The 18,633-nt window shown below is 33.9% G+C and overlaps 1 protein-coding gene across 1 annotated transcript in view; it reads right to left on the bottom strand.

Annotated features, from left to right (window-relative positions):
* Positions 1 to 18,633, bottom strand: part of LOC120420085 (serine-rich adhesin for platelets) — a 228,836-nt gene that overhangs the window by 79,186 nt on the left and 131,017 nt on the right. The window contains exons 4-5 of the mRNA XM_039583018.2: positions 12,283 to 12,438; positions 7,365 to 7,556 (exon numbers count right to left, since the gene is read on the bottom strand). Coding sequence (XP_039438952.1) covers positions 7,365 to 7,556; positions 12,283 to 12,438 — 348 coding nt within the window. The remainder of the gene's footprint in view (positions 1 to 7,364; positions 7,557 to 12,282; positions 12,439 to 18,633) is intronic.

Genomic DNA, 18,633 nt, shown 5'->3' with positions numbered 1-18,633 from the left:
GATCTCGAAGCACCACCTCGACAACAGGCAGATGATTTACGTTTTTTATTCTGTTTTATCCACCCACAGTTTGTGAGTTTTACTTTTATTCAGGTTCGTTTTGGATTTTTGTTCGCTTGTGATGAAAATTTCCTGCTTATGTATTAACTTTTTCCTTTGTGGCTTCAACGAATAAATATTAAAAGCTTTCTCGTTAAATCGTGCGGTGATTTTGCGAGAAAGTACAAAAAACACACAATTCAAAACAAGCATTCCATACAAAAATGGTACGTAAATATTCAAAAATCGGTATCTTTTGAATGAATTTTCTGATCGGTTTGGTATCTTCGAAAAGTTGTAAGACTTCTCAAAAAAAAGTTGGTACACGGAAAAAATGCCAATTTTTTATTAAACTTTATTTCAGAAAAAAATCAGTTTCCCAAAATCCGTGTGCATAATTTTTTTTTTATTTTTATTTTATTTGTTTTAGGGGACAAAAACCTAACATTTGAAAAAGCTCAAATTTTCAATATTACGCCCTATAAAACTGTTAGAGTTGATTCCTAAATTTAAAAAAAATATTTTTACGAAAAGATCAGAAAATTTCACGAATGTTTCATGTTATAACATTGAAAAATGGACTAATAGTTTCTGAGAAATTGGCACTAGAAACTAATAGGCTGTTTTAGAGAGGTTTCAAAAACTTCAATTTTGTTGTATCTTATTCTTCCTAATGCAAAATGAAAACTTGTTTAAAATTGTAATTAAACATTTGAACATTTTTAATTGTTAAGATAAAAAAAGTAACTTAAGATTAATTGAAATTGGTTAATTCAGATTGTTCAAAATTGTTTATCAAGTTTATTTTTGATGATTATTTTAACAATTTGAAAATGGTTGAAAAATGTTCAAAATAAAAAAAAATGTTGAGGTTGTTTGAGATTGTTAAAAAATTGATTTAAAATTGTTTAAAAATGATAAAATGTTAAACATTGTTTTAAATACATTTAGAAACAAGAGATAAAAAGTTCTACCGTAAAGCACTGAAATGGGTGCTGAAATATTGAACTTTAAAGTACTTATAGCGAAAAGTAATAATAAGGACACATTTGTCTTAAAATTCCATTAAAAGGATGCTTAAAAATGTATAAAATTGTTTGATATTTTCAAAAATATTTAAAACTGTTTAAAACTGATTGCAATTGTTTAAAAAAAATTTAAATTGTTTGAAATTATTTAAAATTATTAAACTAAAATTGTTGAAAATTACTAATCAATTGAATAACATTAAAATTTGGTTGTTGAAAATTGATTTAATTTCATACAAAATTATTTTTATTTGCTTAAAATTGCCCAAAATTATTTAAAATTGTTAAACATTGATAAAAATGATTCAAAACGGTTTAAAATTACTTAAAATTGCATAAAATTGTTCGAGATTGTTTAAAATTGTTTAAAATTGTTTTAAATTGTTTTAAATTGTTTTAAATTGTTTTAAATTGTTTTAAATTGTTTTAAATTGTTTTAAATTGTTTTAAATTGTTTTAAATTGTTTTAAATTGTTTTAAATTGTTTTAAATTGTTTTAAATTGTTTTAAATTGTTTTAAATTGTTTAAAATTGTTTAAAATTGTTTAAAATTGTTTAAAATTGTTTAAAATTGTTTAAAATTGTTTAAAATTGTTTAAAATTGTTTAAAATTGTTTAAAATTGTTTAAAATTGTTTAAAATTGTTTAAAATTGTTTAAAATTGTTTAAAATTGTTTTAAATTGTTTTAAATTGTTTTAAATTGTTTTAAATTGTTTTAAATTGTTTTAAATTGTTTTAAATTGTTTTAAATTGTTTTAAATTGTTTTAAATTGTTTCAAATTGTTTAAAATTGTTTAAAATTGTTTTAAATTCTTTCAAAATGTTTTAAATTGTTTTAAATTGTTTTAAATTGTTTTAAATTGTTTTAAATTGTTTTAAATTGTTTTAAATTGTTTTAAATTGTTTCAAATTGTTTTAAATTGTTTTAAATTGTTTTAAATTGTTTTAAATTGTTTTAAATTGTTTTAAATTGTTTTAAATTGTTTTAAATTGTTTTAAATTGTTTTAAATTGTTTTAAATTATTTTAAATTGTTTTAAATTGTTTTAAATTGTATTAAATTGTTTTAAATTGTTGAAAATTATTTAAAATTGTTTAAAATTGTTTTAAATTGTTTTAAATTGTTTTGAATTGTTTTAAATTGTTTTAAGTTGTTTTAAATTGTCTGAAATTGTTTAAATTGTTTTAAATTATCTTAAATTGTTCTAAATTGTTTTAAATTGATTTAAATTTGTGATAAATGATTTAAATATGTGTAAAAATTTCACGAAAAAGTGGATTTTCTCCGGCTTTTTAGAACAGAGTACTACATTTTATTGGTTTTTCTGATAGTTTACATTATTTTGAACCAAACTGCAACATTACCTGAAAAATTGAAGAAATTACATATATGACGGACTAGCTTCGAGCGGCAGTTTACTGCCTCCAATTCAAATTTCATCCAGTTTGGTGATGAAATTTGAATTGGAGGCAGTGAACATCCTTATTAACACTGTGCAGAACGAGTTCATTTAATTCAATAACGTTCGAGAAATGTCAAATTAGTGGTGCTCTGGTGCAACCATGGCGTAAGAGGTTTCAAATTGTTTAAAATTGTTTTTAAACTGTAGATTTTTTTTAAATTGTTTAACATTGTTGAAATCTGTTTAGAAAAGTTCAAAATTGTTTAGAACTATTTAAAATCGTTGAGAATAAGTTAAAGTTGCTTAAAATTGTTTAAAATAATCTAAAATTGTTAGAAATTGTTTGAACCCCAAATTTTTCTCTTCATTAAAATTAGTTTCAAATTATTCGTCCATTTGTGTGGTTTACCGATAAATTGAGGCACCATAGCCCACAGAAAGTGCATTAACAAATTAAAATCATCGCACCACACCGCACAGTTTGAAGCTGATGGAAAACCTTTTAAGAAACATTACCAAGGCCAGGTTCAATTAACCTCCCTGTACCGGGGTGAAAAGCTCGTAATCGATGATCGATGCAAATTAATCTTCTCCACATGGTCGATTCGATTCAACGCTTGGAGAAATGGTTTCCAAATAATTTCGATGACCTGCAGCTCTGCTGCTCATGGTTAATTCGTCAGAGTTCACAAACCAAACAAAAAAAACAGCAATCAATTGCGCATTGCGCACTCCCCTTCGTCCCTCAATGCAAACACAAAAATAAAGTATGATAAAATGGGTTAATAAGGCTAATGCAATGATTATTCACGCACGCTGAGAGTCAAAAAGAAGTAAAACAAAACAAAAATAATTAAAATAATTGCCAAATAAATGGCCTCCATAACGGCGGCCCGGTCGTGCTGCCTAATTTTCCGTTCAACGACACACCACCAAGTCACCGGCGGGCGAGGTCGGTAGCACCTCTGGAAAGCTTTTAATTGTCTGCTGCCGCCGGTGAGCTTTCTTCGCGGTTGAAAGTAAAAATTGTGTTTGATAGGCAAATGACAGCTTTCAGTGTGCAAGCACAGTCGATAGTTCGGGCAAATTAAAAATTCATAACCCGCAATTGGCGTTGGATTAGCGCGAAATTGCTCGTAAATTGTGGTGTTTAATGAAAACGTGACGTAAGAGTTTCATCACAAAGGTGTTTTACAAGTGTCAATGCACTAAGAGTGCAACAATCACAGCTCGTAAAAAAAACGCAAAGCTCGCATAAGCTGTCGTCTGTTCTGCAGGTTTGTGGCGTTTCTCATGTTTTTAGTTTTTGTTTTGGAGCATGTATAACACCCATTGTTTTTGAAAAGGTGACCCAACCTTTCCAAATTTCGACTGGAGCACTAGAGTGGCGCACCCGCAGCTGAAAGCTGTCAATCATTTCACTGGATCTCGATGAAAACAAGAGCCCTAAAAGCTTCAACAGTTTTCATTTTAGAGACCCACTTTAAACGAATGCAAACCCCGCGCAGATTTGCAATCCTAAATGGTAAAAGAGGAAGAAGTCGCGTGAGTGTCTGTGCTTATGTTACGCAATTTATGTATCTGTTAACATCCACCTTAAGCGGTTCATCTAGTTTGTCTCGTGCCGTGACTAACTAGGGAAAAACTGGTCACCTCTGGTAAGTATGGCATGGGAGATGCCATGTTTGGACGGTTGGAATGCATTTTCCAATTAGTTAGTGATTGAAGTCATTAAGAATTTCCGGAAGGTCCAAAAAATATTATTTTAGCCGGATTTTTATGTTCTTCTGAAATTACCTAAAGTATTGAATCACTGGTAAAATTACAAGTTTTCTGAGGTAAAATTACACATTTTTTCTCACATAAAAGATTAACCCCTTCCCAGATGTTATATTACCATTTTTTTTACTGTGAAGATTGGAATTCGTTATAAATTGTTTCCTAATGTGTCATTCGTAAAAAATAGTCCGCAAACAAAAATAAAAGATACAACAAATTTTTAAATATAGAACAAAACAAGTCATATTTGAAAATATTCGATTATATGCTAAAAATATAATGCAAATGTTATTTTATCTCAATCAATAACAAAAACAAAAAAAATACATCAAGGATACTAAAAATACTAAATACTGAATTAAATGAATGTTAAAAACAATTCAAAAAGCGAAATATAAGTTTGGGAATAGTTTGTGCATTTTGAAGACATTTTTAAATGAAGTTTGATAATATCATTTTTTCACAATTTTTTATTCAAATTTCATGTTGAAAGATTTAAAATCTGTAACTCTATAAATATTTCTTTATATAATTCTTGGAAATCAGAATTTTTAAATTAGGAATTATTTTCACAGTTTAATTTCATCGAAATTTTATCTGTTTTGAAAATATAGGTAATCAAATGGCTTGAAATATTGTTTTTATTTTGCTTTTTTAAATAATTTTGAAGCACATTTAGCGTTATCAATAGCATTTTTTTTATTTTTGATAGAAAAAAAAATCATTAAATCTTTAACATTATAATTTTTATTTTAAAAAAAAATTTGTTAAAGATTTAACATACAACGAAAAAAAAATATTTTTTTTGTTTAAATTGTTTAAAATTGTTAAAAATTGTTTAAAATTGTTTAAAATTGTTTAAAATTGTTTAAAATTGTTTAAAATTGTTTAAAATTGTTTAAAATTGTTTAAAATTGTTTAAAATTGTTTAAAATTGTTTAAAATTGTTTAAAATTGTTTAAAATTGTTTAAAATTGTTTAAAATTGTTTAAAATTGTTTAAAATTGTTTAACATTGTTTAAAATTGTTTAAAATTGTTTAAAATTGTTTAAAATTGTTTAAATTCTTTAAAATTGTTTAAAATTGTTTAAAATTGTTTAAAATTGTTTAAAATTGTTTAAATTCTTTAAAATTGTTTAAAATTGTTTAAAATTCTTTAAAATTCTTTAAAATTCTTTAAAATTGTTTAAAATTGTTTAAATTTGTTTAAAATTGCTTTAAATTGTTTAAAACTGTTTTAAATTGTTTAAAATTGTTTAAAATTGTTTAAAATTGTTTGAAATTGTTTAAAATTGTTTAAAATTGTTTGAAATTGTTTAAAATTGTTTAAAATTGTTTAAATTGTTTAAAATTGATTAAAATTGTTTAAAATTGTTTAAAATTGTTTAAAATTGTTTAAAATTGTTTAAAATTGTTTAAAATTGTTTAAAATTGTTTAAAATTGTCTAAAATTGTTCAAAATTGTTAAAAATTGCTAAAATTGTTAAAAATTGTTTAAAATTGTTTAAATTGTTTAAAATTGTTTAAAATTGTTTAAAATTGTTTAAAATTGTTTAAAATTGTTTAAAATTGTTTAAAATTGTTTAAAATTGTTTAAAACTGTTTAAAATTGTTTAAAATTGTTTAAAATTGTTTAAAATTGTTTGAAATTGTTTAAAATTGTTTAAAATTGTTTAAAATTGTTTAAAAACATTTTAAAATGTTTAAAAAATGTTTAAAATTGTTTAAAATTGTTCAAAATTGTTTAAAATTGCTCAAAATTCTTTAAAACTGTTTAAAAATGTGAAAATTAGAAAAACTTAAATTGTATAAATTCAATTCTTCTAAAGACTCAAAAAATAATAAAATATTTGGGGAATGCGGTAGAAGCCGTACTTTAAATGAAAAAAAAAACAGATCAACATTTCAAACTGATTTTAGTATGACTAAATTTCCCCTATGTCTCCAAAGCGCGAACGGAAAGCAAAACCAACAAGTTTGCTAATCTCGATGCAACTAATTAAATCTTCTGATAACAACTTACCGAAACAACTTTACGCCACACCGGTAGGAAGTGCTTATGTAGTTAACATCAACCAGCAGGGGTGGCCCTTCCTCATGTGGCGGTCTAAATGGCGCGCTAAATGCAAAACAAACTAGCCAATCCGGTTGCACACTGGCCTGGGTCGAATCGCGCAGCATCGAATCAATCATTTATCAACATGGCAGATCGAACGCACCTCTCGAGCGGTTGGGGAAAATCAACCGAGTTAGAAAAGTGAAAATTACTTTTCTTTAATTTATTTTTTTCTAAAACATGACACGCGCATCAAAGGGGTGTTTGTTTTGGGCTGGCAACACTGCTAATGCGAGAGGAGAAAATTGTAGCTGAAATTTCGAAATTGACGTATCGTGTGCGAACGCCGATTTGACGAGTTGAAATAATTTGATCCAATTGTTTCAATTTTGACGAGTTTGAAATGCCAAAAATTACGGCTTAATTCGCCACCAGCTATTGAAGCATTTTGACGCGAAAACAAAACTTTTATTACTCTCGTCTTGGCACGCGTAACTAACCTCGCACACGTATTTGCCCACTTGGATGGCCCAGGTAAGTTAACGCACATTCCATAAAGATACTTTCATAACACTTGCACGAGAGTGAATTTACTGCGCGAGTACATTTTCTCCTCACACGTGGAAAAAGGTGGGCTCCGAACCAACGCAACGGATATAAACCATATCGGCGATCGTTGTCTCAGTGGCGGCCCCCCTCACCGTTCATCCTTAATGGTTGGCCACACTCTAATTGATCGGTCATTAATGAGCATTGCTCGCGGCATTTATGGACCTAAAGCTATAGTTAGCGAATCTACCGGGTTTGCGTATTTCTTCTTTTTTTTTAATATATCGTGGAATTAGAAAATTGCCTGCATTTAACGCTGTAAAACTATGCAGTCCATTAAAAATGTTGAAATTTTATCGTTTTGCTACAATGTCGTTGTTTTCAGTAACTGGTTTTCAACCGTCCTCACAATTTTGAACCGCACTGTGATCGTGCTCCCCTTAGTCTACCTTCAGGCGTAATCCTGAAATTCACCGCAAACAAACGCATCGTTCGCTTCACTGTACTCACCTTTTAGTGGTGCGGTTTTCACCACAACATGGTGCTGCGCACTTATCGTTCCTCCATTGGTGGTTGCCGCATTCGCCGAAAGCGTTCGTTTCGCGATCAGGTTGTTCCGTTTCGGGGGCGGAGGCGATCCCTTCAGCTGGTCGGGCACAATCGGTATCGAAGCGTTCGTCACCGGTGGTGGTAGTCGTTTTTCTGTGAGTGGTGAGAAAGAAAGGAAAGAGTGTGGTGAAAACGATCGTTTTGGTTGGAAGGTGGTTAAAAACACTTGTGTTGATAAATAGGAATATTAAAAAAAAAAACGAGATTGGAGCTAATTCTTAGCCATTTGCATTTTTCGTTTTTCCGTACAAATCTCTATTAAATTTTGAAGACTGATCATACAAAATGGGCATATGACCGATTCTTAGCACTTGTTTACCAAGCAGTCATTTTTTCAAGTTGTACTTTGGATTGATCTGATAATTTTCCATGTTTTTCAACTATTTGAACCACACAAAAAACATATTTCCACACCAAAGTTCCTATTCAAAACATATCTGTGAGCAGATGTTGTAAAATGTATAAATGCTGAAAAATTTTAATTTTCCCAACTTTTTTTAAATAATTGCTCAAATTATTGGATGGAATGCAGATATCTAATCATTCTGAACGGAATTGTATAGTAAAATGACTCTTTTATAAGCCCTTTTATTGACAAAAGCAAATTCTGTAGGTACTAAATTATACAGGACATTTAAAAAGGGGGTATATGGAAGCGTTGTCGCGTCACGAAAAATTACAATTGTTTAGTTTGCAATGGTTCTTGAAATCGGTTGAAAAATCGGACTCTAAAAACTCTTTAAAATGCTTATTGGAAATCGAAAATTTACCAAAAGGAACCAGAGTTACGACTGACGCAAGTTTGCGTTGTCCCTTCACGCCAATATTTTGATCAAGGCACGAATTCAAAAAAAAGTGCTCATTTCTCGTGTCTAAAAGCACATCGTGTAACAGGCCAGTTTTTTATCGATCTAGACTTAATCGACCCTACTGAATCGAAATTTGCCTGTTGATTTTCCTGAGTCTCAAAGAAAAGCGAGATATTCAAGATGGCGTCTAATACGGCGGCTGAATGGAAAAACCACCATAAAAGGATTTTTAAGTTCAATCAACTAGTCAAATTTAACTAATTTGGGATCGCTGAACTCGGATACGGCCTCTTGAATACTTCAAAGTATTCGAGAAATGTGAAATTCAAGATGGCGGCCAAGATGGCGAACCTAAAATATTGTGAATTTTTATACAGAAATGTAACAGGCAGTTAACAAGTCAAATTTAATTAGTTTGGGGATGCTGAACTCGAATATAAGCCTTAGAATATTCTAAAGTACTCAGGGAATGCTTCGCCATATTGGCCGCCATCATGGATTGCACATTCCCTGAGTACTTTGGAGTATTCTATGGCTCATATTCGAGTTCAGCGACCCCAAATTAGTTAAATTTGACCCGTTGATTGCCTGTTACACCCCTTAAAAAAATCATTTTTTCTAGCTTCGCCATATTGGCCGCCATCTTAGATTACACATTCCCTGAACACTTTGGAGTATTTTAGGAGTCATATTCGAGCTCAGCGACCCCATATTGTAAAAGTTGACTAGTCAGTAGAGATTTTCACAACTGCTTCATTTCGTGACGGGACAACGCGAGCAAAACCCTCTTTTGCAAAATATCTACGTTGTCCCGTCACGAAAAGAAGTACCTGTCAAATCAACAAAATTGGGTGATCCAGGAAGCAAAATCTTCGTTTTTCATTTTAGAAACAACTGTAGAAAAAGTTTTATTCAAAAACTTATTAGGAGAGCAGAATTCTTCACTTTTGTGTATAAAAATCAAATGGATCCAATTGTACGATGTTGTCCCGTCACGCTACATTTGTATCTCACTCGACTAAAATTTGTGTTTTAAAATGTTTGCTGGAGTGAATCTTATTGGAAATTTAATGTTCTTTCCAAATTTGTATAAATATTGGTACCTATTCCTACAGATTTTAAAGTTATCAGCAAAAAACTGAAAACATATGCGTACAAACGTTGTCCCGTCACGAAAGAATCGGTCATTCCAAATTTCAAGACTAATTTCCAAAATTTTGAAACAAAAAGTAACACAAAATGCCTTATATATTGTTACAGTTTCATATTCAAAATATATATATATTTTTTTTTTTTTTGGAAAAATAATGTCTTCTTAAAGTCTGCAGTCTATTTTCAATCTTTGTTTCCAAAAAATAATAAATTTGTAACAATTTGTCAAAGACATTAACTAAAATTTGCATCTGCCAAACCATATTAATAAAAATAAAACAAAACCTCTCAAAATAAATAAAAAGATTAAAAAATTTGTTAGTCTTCATGGGTCACATTCATTTTTATTTTTTTTTAGAAATGAATTATTTTTCTGACTAAAATAAATTGTCTAGCAATCTCTAGAACTACATCACAAATTCCTTGAGATAATCATACTGTCCCTGATCGCATAAATGTCCCATATGCGTGGCGAAAACTTAACACGTGGCTTTATGTGTGGGACAAACTTCAATTGCATTTTTCTCGGCTTGCTGTTTTTGCATATTTATGCGAACATGGGCAGCATAGGACTGAAAAATATTCTGTTAAAAATAATTTAAAAAAAAAATACAATAAAATTGTGTTTCACTGGAAGCTGTTTGGAAATCATTTGTATTTCATTTTAACAATTTTAAATTTCAATCAACATAGAATAATTAAAAAATTTCATAAAAAATTACTGTGAATTGTAATGGTAAACATCTGTTTCTAAATATGATATTGAAAATATTTCAAATCTAGTTACACCCATATTTATAATAACTCAATAGTTTACCAACTCCAATGCAGTATAACATCAGGAACGAACAAAGCATAATTTCGATTCAGAGCCTTCATCACATGAGTTTATACCCAATATAGGGAAATCCTTTTTGCAAGCTTTGCTGGCACCGAGTTACGCTTCCAGTGTACCTAATGGCTAGAAAATCGTTCCAATTTTATCGGACAGCTAGTTGGTAGCAATAAGCCTCATTCGTACTAGGTGACTCCGGGGGACTCCGCAGAAGTTAAGCCCATAATTGCTGGCTTGCACTAACGTGCCTCGAAGGAAGATCCCGATCGAATCATGAATAAATTATAACCGTGGGCTACAAGTTCATAAACCGTACAGTGGGTTAAGTTTGAGCTTGACTGCCCTCCAGGAATTTCTCAAATTTCTTTAATTTCATGAACACAGTAGGTTGTCCGTGAAACAATTCCCAATTGAACCTGCGAAACTGCGCTCCGGTAATAAGCTTCTTGAGAAGCACACTGCGAGCAACAAAGGGTCCACCTTCCGTAACAGAACCGGTTGCACTGGCCGTCACCCCCACTGTCATCGCTGTGGATTGTTTGTAATGCTTGCTGGTCAAAACTCTGCAAACTACTCCGGACTCTGGGACTGAGGGGGAGCTGGGTGATAAAGCTTCTTTTCATTTAAGCTTGACGTTTTTGGGTTGTGTTTCATTCATTAGGCCCTGTCGGTCGTTGGGTCAGGGTCTTTGCCAACTTTGGACAGGAAGTCACCAGCGTCGGTGTTCGGCTGATCGTATCGCATCCGCTATAAATAGGTGAGGCTTTTATGGGATCGCGTGTAACAGTTATAATCCGATGAGTTCTTCTTTGAATTTGCGCAGCTCGTGACTCTACTGCTAGTGGCACGTGGAGTTAACCCTTGACTGGGTGAATTCTCATGGCGATGAAATGTGTTCATTCTTTTAACAGAAACTTTCTATCTACAAAAAGCGGACACTAGAAGGTTAAGCCTAAGTGCTCGTGTTCGTGATGTTTTTTTTTCTTCTTCTGTTTGTCCTCCTCCGGGTGCAAGTAATACATCTTGCACTCTCTCGCGGGAGTGTCTCCAGTGTGCCTTGGGGCAGCAGATTCTCCAGTGCTCCAGCTTTTCGTGACTTATCCTGGCAAATGCGAAGAATTTTCCTTGGAAACGCTTTTGCAACCGAGAAGTAAAGTGGTACAAATGTAGAAAACTAAACTTGATGACGAAGAAGATGACACAGATTTACTCGAGGGTGTTTGGGAACATTTTTGTGCTTAAGTACGTATTTCAGTTATTTAAATGTTTTTCCAGAACAATTTCATTTAAAATTCAGGATTTAAATTTAAGACATAAACTTAAAAATACTTCAAGTCAAATCAATTCAAAAGTTTTCAAGTCATCAAATTCAATACCCAAATTCAATCAATCCACTTTATCGATACGAAATAAAAAGAGCAACCCAAAAATCACCCCCTGTGGCGAAAAGCTATTTTCCCCCAATCAAATGGAGTTCCCATAAAAAAAGATCACCTCGTCACCATTGAGCTTGACATTTTCCAATGGGGGCCGCCGCCCCACCAGCAGTCTTGTCCTAAACGCTGCTCCCCAAACAGAGCGGGGGGATGCACGAAATGGCACACACTTTGGGGAAAGAGTCGAGCGATACATGATCTTCAAACGAAACCCCCACAGCTGCGACGCATTCTATCCCTTAACGCATCAGTTGAAGTAGACGTTTAACCCTTGAAGTGCCATTTTTTTCATTTTTGATTCTTTTAGGATGATTAATTTGAAGATTTTTTAAAAGTAAGACTTCGTAGACTTGAAAGGGTTAACTTTCAAATGGCCACTCTGGATGAGGAGTCTGCCAAATCATGCCGAACCGTTCCCGTACGATTGCCATCGACATTTGAGACCCCTCTCCTCAAAAAGTGCGATCCCAAGGACAATCTCGGAGCAAAGCGAGGGGAAAAAAGATCGCAAATGTCACTTTCAAAGCTAATCAAATAAATTTCTGCGGGTTGCGGCGAACCGTTCTTTTTTCGTCATCTGTACTTACGCAATGTAGCCGGTGTCCGCAGACTGGCCGTCCGTTGATGCTGGGCCTGCAGCGGCTGGGTCTGGGTCTGGCTCTGGCCGCCGAGTGTCTTTGGCGGTGGACCCAAATCACTGGACGACGAGTTGATTGTGCGCACATCTCGCTTTTTAGCTGGTCCTGCAAAGATAAAAACAGAAGAAGAGTGGGGTTAACGATAATGATATGATAATCAGTTTTTGCGATATTGCGTTTTTTTCTGCTTGAGCGGAGAGTAAGAGGAAAGTCCTGTTGATATGCCGACAAAGCAATTGAACTGATTTGTGGAAGGCCGGTTAGCTTTTGTACTGTTGGGTCAACATGATATTAAATCTTGATAGTTTTATGAGATTTTCAAAACTCAACTTGGCTTGACCTAGCTCAACCTTGCCTCACACCTCAGTTTTGACGACCTAGATCTGCCCCAACAACGCAGCGCATTTACGAGTAGCCGTTTCATTCTTGTCACCTCCGATTGGTTCGCTACAGCGCGAACCACTAATCAAATAGCAAATTATGAGCGACAGCTTCTTCTCAGCAGTCAAGCCACACATCTCACGGCATCAACAAGTGACGTCTCAACGTGCTATTTGTACTTCAATTTACACCCAAACAAAGCTGACATTGAAATGTGAGCTTCACTTTGGCAAAGGAGGTCCCAGTCTGAGCTGCACCGGATTCAATTGAACACCAACGACCAATATCTGTACCTTCTAATTGCCGCAACCCACTAATCAACTGTTCCACTTTGGCTCCCAGCTTCAGAGTAAACTAGTTTCTATCTCCACTTGTCGCAGAGCTCTCGTGCTTGCACTTCACCTTCAGTCGAATCCCACGGCTCGAACCATGTCTAACGCCTGGGTACTTGGCTGCTCAAATTAAAACAATAAACAGTGCTCTTAATATTGCGCGCACACACACACACCCACTGGAGCTAACCTCATCGAGTTATGGAGTTATCTTCGTACACGAAAGCAATTTTCTCCGACAAGCTAATCTCCAGGGTCATCACAGACAATCAAACTCTTGCAAATGAGCTGGTGGTGAATTCAACGTTACCGTGGTGAGTTTCTTTGAAATTGACCGTTAAATTATTGATTGGCAAATTTAATCTAATCTAATTTAATAAAAAAAAAGTGTTAGGGGAGTGTGGGGTAATTTGGACACCCTAAGGAAATCGCTCTGTCACGGGCTGTATGGATATTTTAAAGGAATGTGGATGACACCAGAGGATAATAGAGACCATATTTGACGGAAAAATATCATTCATTTCGATAAATTTTGATGAAAAACCCATTTTTATCGTAAAAATTAAAAGGTGTCCAAATTACCCCCACATTTTTGTGTGGGGGTAATATGAACACCCCTATGGGGTAATTTGGACATGCCTTGTGGGGTAATATGGTCATACCTTGTGGGGTAATATGAACACCTTTTGTGGGGTAATTTGGACACACGTTGAAGAATAAGTTTAACATTTGATTTTTTGAGCATGTTTGTTATCCTTCAACCTGGTTTTGTAATTGCTTTATATTTTGAAGTGTTGTTTTGCTCACAATATTTCATCAAAGGTTTAAATAATGATTTTGTGATGGGACCATCCATAAACCACGTGGACACTTAAGGGGGGGGGGGGGGGGTATGGCGATTGTCCACGATCCATACAAAAAAGTTTATTTTTGTATGGACAATTGTCCACGAGGGGGGGGGGGGGGGTTAACAGAATCCCAAAAAAGTATCCACGTGGTTTATGGATGGTCCCGATAGAACTATAATTCAATAGGAAGATAACAAATAGTTCAGTGTAGTATACATAATTTAATCATTAACACTGAAATGATTTAAACATTGATTCTGGATTAGGCACAAGTATAGTTTTTAGTGAATAAGGTATCGTTTATGTTTATAGAGTAGTGCGGTGCCTGTGTGGACGCGCAGTCCTGTTTTTTCGTGTTATTTTCCGTCTCTTTTGTGTCGCTATTCGAGTGCATGGGGTGATTGGCCAGTATAATTAAATAATGGCATCAGTAGTGCGGTGCCTGTGTGGACGCGCAGTCCTGTTTTTTCGTGCTATTTTCCGTCTCTTTTGTGTCGCTGTTCGAGTGCATGGGGTGATTGGTCATTATAATTAAATAATGGCATCAGTAGTGCGGTGCCTGTGTGGACGCGCAGTCCTGTTTTTTCGTGTTATTTTCCGTCTCTTTTGTGTCGCTATTCGAGTGCATGGGGTGATTGGCTATTATAATTAAATAATGGCATCAGTAGTGCGGTGCCTGTGTGGACGCGCAGTTCTGTTTTTCGTGTTATTTTCCGTCTTTTTTGTGTCGCTGTTCGAGTGCATGGGGTGATTGGCTATTATAATTAAATAATGGCATCAGTAGTGCGGTGCCTGTGTGGACGCGCAGTCCTGTTTTTTCGTGCTATTTTCCGTCTCTTTTGTGTCGCTGTTCGAGTGCATGGGGTGATTGGTCATTATAATTAAATAATGGCATCAGTAGTGCGGTGCCTGTGTGGACGCGCAGTCCTGTTTTTTCGTGTTATTTTCCGTCTCTTTTGTGTCGCTGTTCGAGTGCATGGGGTGATTGGCCAGTATAATTAAATAATGGCATCAGTAGTGCGGTGCCTGTGTGGACGCGCAGTCCTGTTTTTTCGTGTTATTTTCCGTCTCTTTTGTGTCGCTATTCGAGTGCATGGGGTGATTGGCTATTATAATTAAATAATGGCATCAGTAGTGCGGTGCCTGTGTGGACGCGCAGTTCTGTTTTTCGTGTTATTTTCCGTCTTTTTTGTGTCGCTGTTCGAGTGCATGGGGTGATTGGCTATTATAATTAAATAATGGCATCAGTAGTGCGGTGCCTGTGTGGACGCGCAGTCCTGTTTTTTCGTGCTATTTTCCGTCTCTTTTGTGTCGCTGTTCGAGTGCATGGGGTGATTGGATTTCTTCTTCTTCTTCTTTTTTCATTTATTTTTTGTTCGCGCGTTCGTTGGCCGATGAATTTTATTTTTGTTCTCTTTACATAGTTTTCGATAGAAACGATCCGATTTTTGTTTTTTGAGACGAGCAAGTCGTATTGCTGGATTAAGTCCTTTCCATATCATCGAGGATCGGAAGGCACGTCGACGGATATGTTTTAAGGCTTATGATATAAAATAATTTTAATGAATGAAGCCCTTCCTACATCACCGTTGATCGGAAGGCACGCCGACGGAGAATCCTGGAGAATCGCGGTCGAATTAATACTATATTTAAATCCCTAGATAGGTATCTTTCCGCAGCCGGCTGCCTAAGATTTTTAAAATTTCAACCGATAAACAAATTGTTCATGGTCGCATCACCTACCACAGTGAATCCTGACCTCATACCCATCTTACTAACCCCTCAAAACTCATGTGATACTTTGTCGGAGACGCAGTCGATTTGGCGGTCCCATCACTCAAGTATCGGCTAACATTCCCATCCACTTCCCCGTGTCTTACCACTGGTCGTGGCCGGCGTCGGTATTGATCAGCACGATAGGGACCTTTGAAAATTGCGAAGGGGTGATGATTGGTTCCTACTTTTCATCTGTGGTCCACGGAGCAATGTTTGGGGGTCCTGGTCAATAACGAAGTAGCAGCTACGGGTAGACACCAATGCTATGCTATGCTAATAAGGTATCGTTTATGTTTATATAAATCAATCTTTGTATAGAATTTATTAGCCTGAAAATATCATTTTTTTTTTATTTTACATTCTGTAGCCCTTCAAATTTAAATATTATTGTAAACCTGCATAGAAATTAGAAATGTCAAAGAAATTAACTAAAAGCAATCAACATTAGAGTCTTGTTGAACGCCAAACGTACAGTAATCAGATTTTCATTAATTCGAATATTGGAATAAATTTATCTAAGTTAAAAAAATAGGGGTTTCGTGAAAGTTCTCATTGCTCACATTCCTTTTTGATTGTTTTGACATATTAAATCCCTCTAAATTTATCTAAATCCCTTTAAAAACTCATCCAACCATGAAAGTTACTTTTTTGTTGCCTGACAGGTAGACTTTCAGGTATGTCCAAATTACCCCACAAGCCATGTCCAAATTACCCCCATAGCATGTTCTATCATTAATTGCAATTTTTGATGATAAAAATGGATAAAATGCACAATTTTAATACGTACATATCTCAGGCATCGTCCAAGCAACCCCCTTAAACAAAAAATGTCCACTTTTTTGCCATATAACCCCTGCAAAACCTTATTTCCTAACCTTCAAATATTAGAATTTAAGGCCGTGCCAACCGGCCTTTGGAAACTTTTACATATTATACCAAAACTACTTAACCTATTCCAACTTTTTTGGTTTGTCCATACTCCTAGGACATTACTAGTACTAGCCTTATCACTTAAATTGCCGTTTTCACATTATATCCGAAGAAAATGTGATTTTTAAAGGGGTGTCCAAATTACCCCCACTGTCCATATTACCCCAAACTCCCCTACGTCCATTTGTCTGCGATAGTACTACGTACTACAAACTACTCCTCCCCGTGCCCCAGAGTATTGCCAAAACGCCATAAACCTCTCGCGCCGTATGGTCTTGAACCTGCGACTTGGAAGCGTGTTGGAATTGGTTGAATCCCAAGTTTGGAGCGGAGTAAACAGTAGACGTCTTTCTCCAGTTTTGGAGCTGTTTACTTTATTTTGGCACTTTAAACCGGTTTTAAGGGGTTTGGGGTACTTCCACACCCGAGACGGGATTAATTGAGGAAGCAAATAGATCAGACCTGGGTGTAAATAATAGTTTTCGACTGCGGAAGCTGTAAAGTGTGGGTGTAAGCGATTAACGTCGCGATTACGGTTTGGCGTGTTTGAGTTTTATGGGTTTTTTAATAGATTGAGCTACAATAAGAAAAATTATTTTGAACATTATCAAATTAATTAAATTTAAATATCCTTCACAGTTATATTCCAAACTACATGAAAGAACGAACGATTGAAGCATCGCTCACAAAATTTATACTGATGGTCTGAAAACGGTTCCAGCGCGCGACACTTTTTAATCAAGATCTTACCCGGAATGCGGAGTCAAAAGCGCGCCATGCTCAGGATTTTATGGCAGAGGAATTTAATCATACAGCCTTCCAGGAACTCGATAATCGCATTTCCGTTCCTGCTTCGGTGAAGCTTCATGAATGATGCTGGAGTACACGGTAAATTTATAAATTCTCAGAATATCATGATTAAACAGTTGGATATCTTTTGAAAAGTATGCTCCTGAACTCCAAATTTCCGTGAATAAATTTTTAAAGTGTTTTACATTTAACAAAGACTCAAAAAAACAAGAAATTGATTTCATTTGTATTTTTGTATTTGGCTAAAATTATTTGAGGAGCCATTTTGCATCATTCATCATCAGGTTTTTAAAGATGTAGCCGACAAAAACTAAAAATTTCGTTGAATAATTTTTGTAATTTGAGCAATTCCGAATATTTGTGTTTAATATAACAAAATTACCTGTACTCCATTTTTTCCAAATCAGCCGTGATTCATTTTGTTTAAAAAGAATTCATGTGGGATTTCACGTTCTTTCAAACATGAGCATTTCTTGAAAATATTGCATAGATTTTTTTTTAATTTCCTTTAGCTCTGAGATCGTTGCGATTATGAGTCGTTCTTAGTTAGCAAGTGATTGTTTTTTATTTGAATATGTTGGTTTTAGTTTTTCTTTGACTCTTGAAAATTCAATTAAATCTGTATACATTTAAACTTAAGCAAAATTTGAAAAAAAAATTAGACCATTATTTACTTTCATTATTTTTTTTTATTTTGTAATCCTTCAAAGTATTTTGAAAAATACTTCAAAAGATTTCAAACAATAATTTCTGTTAGTTCTGCTTTCATTCAAACAACAATAAATTATTTCACCTTTTTTTTTGTTTTGGTTAAAAATATAATAATATTAAGATCGACTTCTATGAAGTTTTTCTCAATTCAAAAAAATATATTAAAGGAGTAAATAGTTTAATAAAATGGGTTTGTATGAAGCTAATAAAAAACATATTTTTATTTTTTTAAAAAAAGTTTGTGTAAAACTTACACTTTCAACAAACACTAATGCCAAGATTTTAATTTTTATGCATTAATACCAACTAGTTCAAAATTGAAGGGGGGAATAAAATTCTTGAAAATTAGGGTAAGAGATCGAAAAAGGTTGAAAACCACTGGAATAAACATTTCGCTTGAGGTTTATTTGCTTAACAAACATCGAAAAAGTATTGTATTTATTTATAACTGAAAAAGAACAAAATTAGTCTAAGAAAATAAACCAAACAATCACTATAGCTTTTTGTTGTTA

Source organism: Culex pipiens, chromosome 2, assembly GCF_016801865.2.
Source record: "Culex pipiens pallens isolate TS chromosome 2, TS_CPP_V2, whole genome shotgun sequence".
Classification (NCBI taxonomy): domain Eukaryota; kingdom Metazoa; phylum Arthropoda; class Insecta; order Diptera; family Culicidae; genus Culex; species Culex pipiens.
The sequence above is the reverse complement of the archived record's forward strand: the minus strand, read 5'-3'. Positions and strand labels throughout refer to the sequence as shown.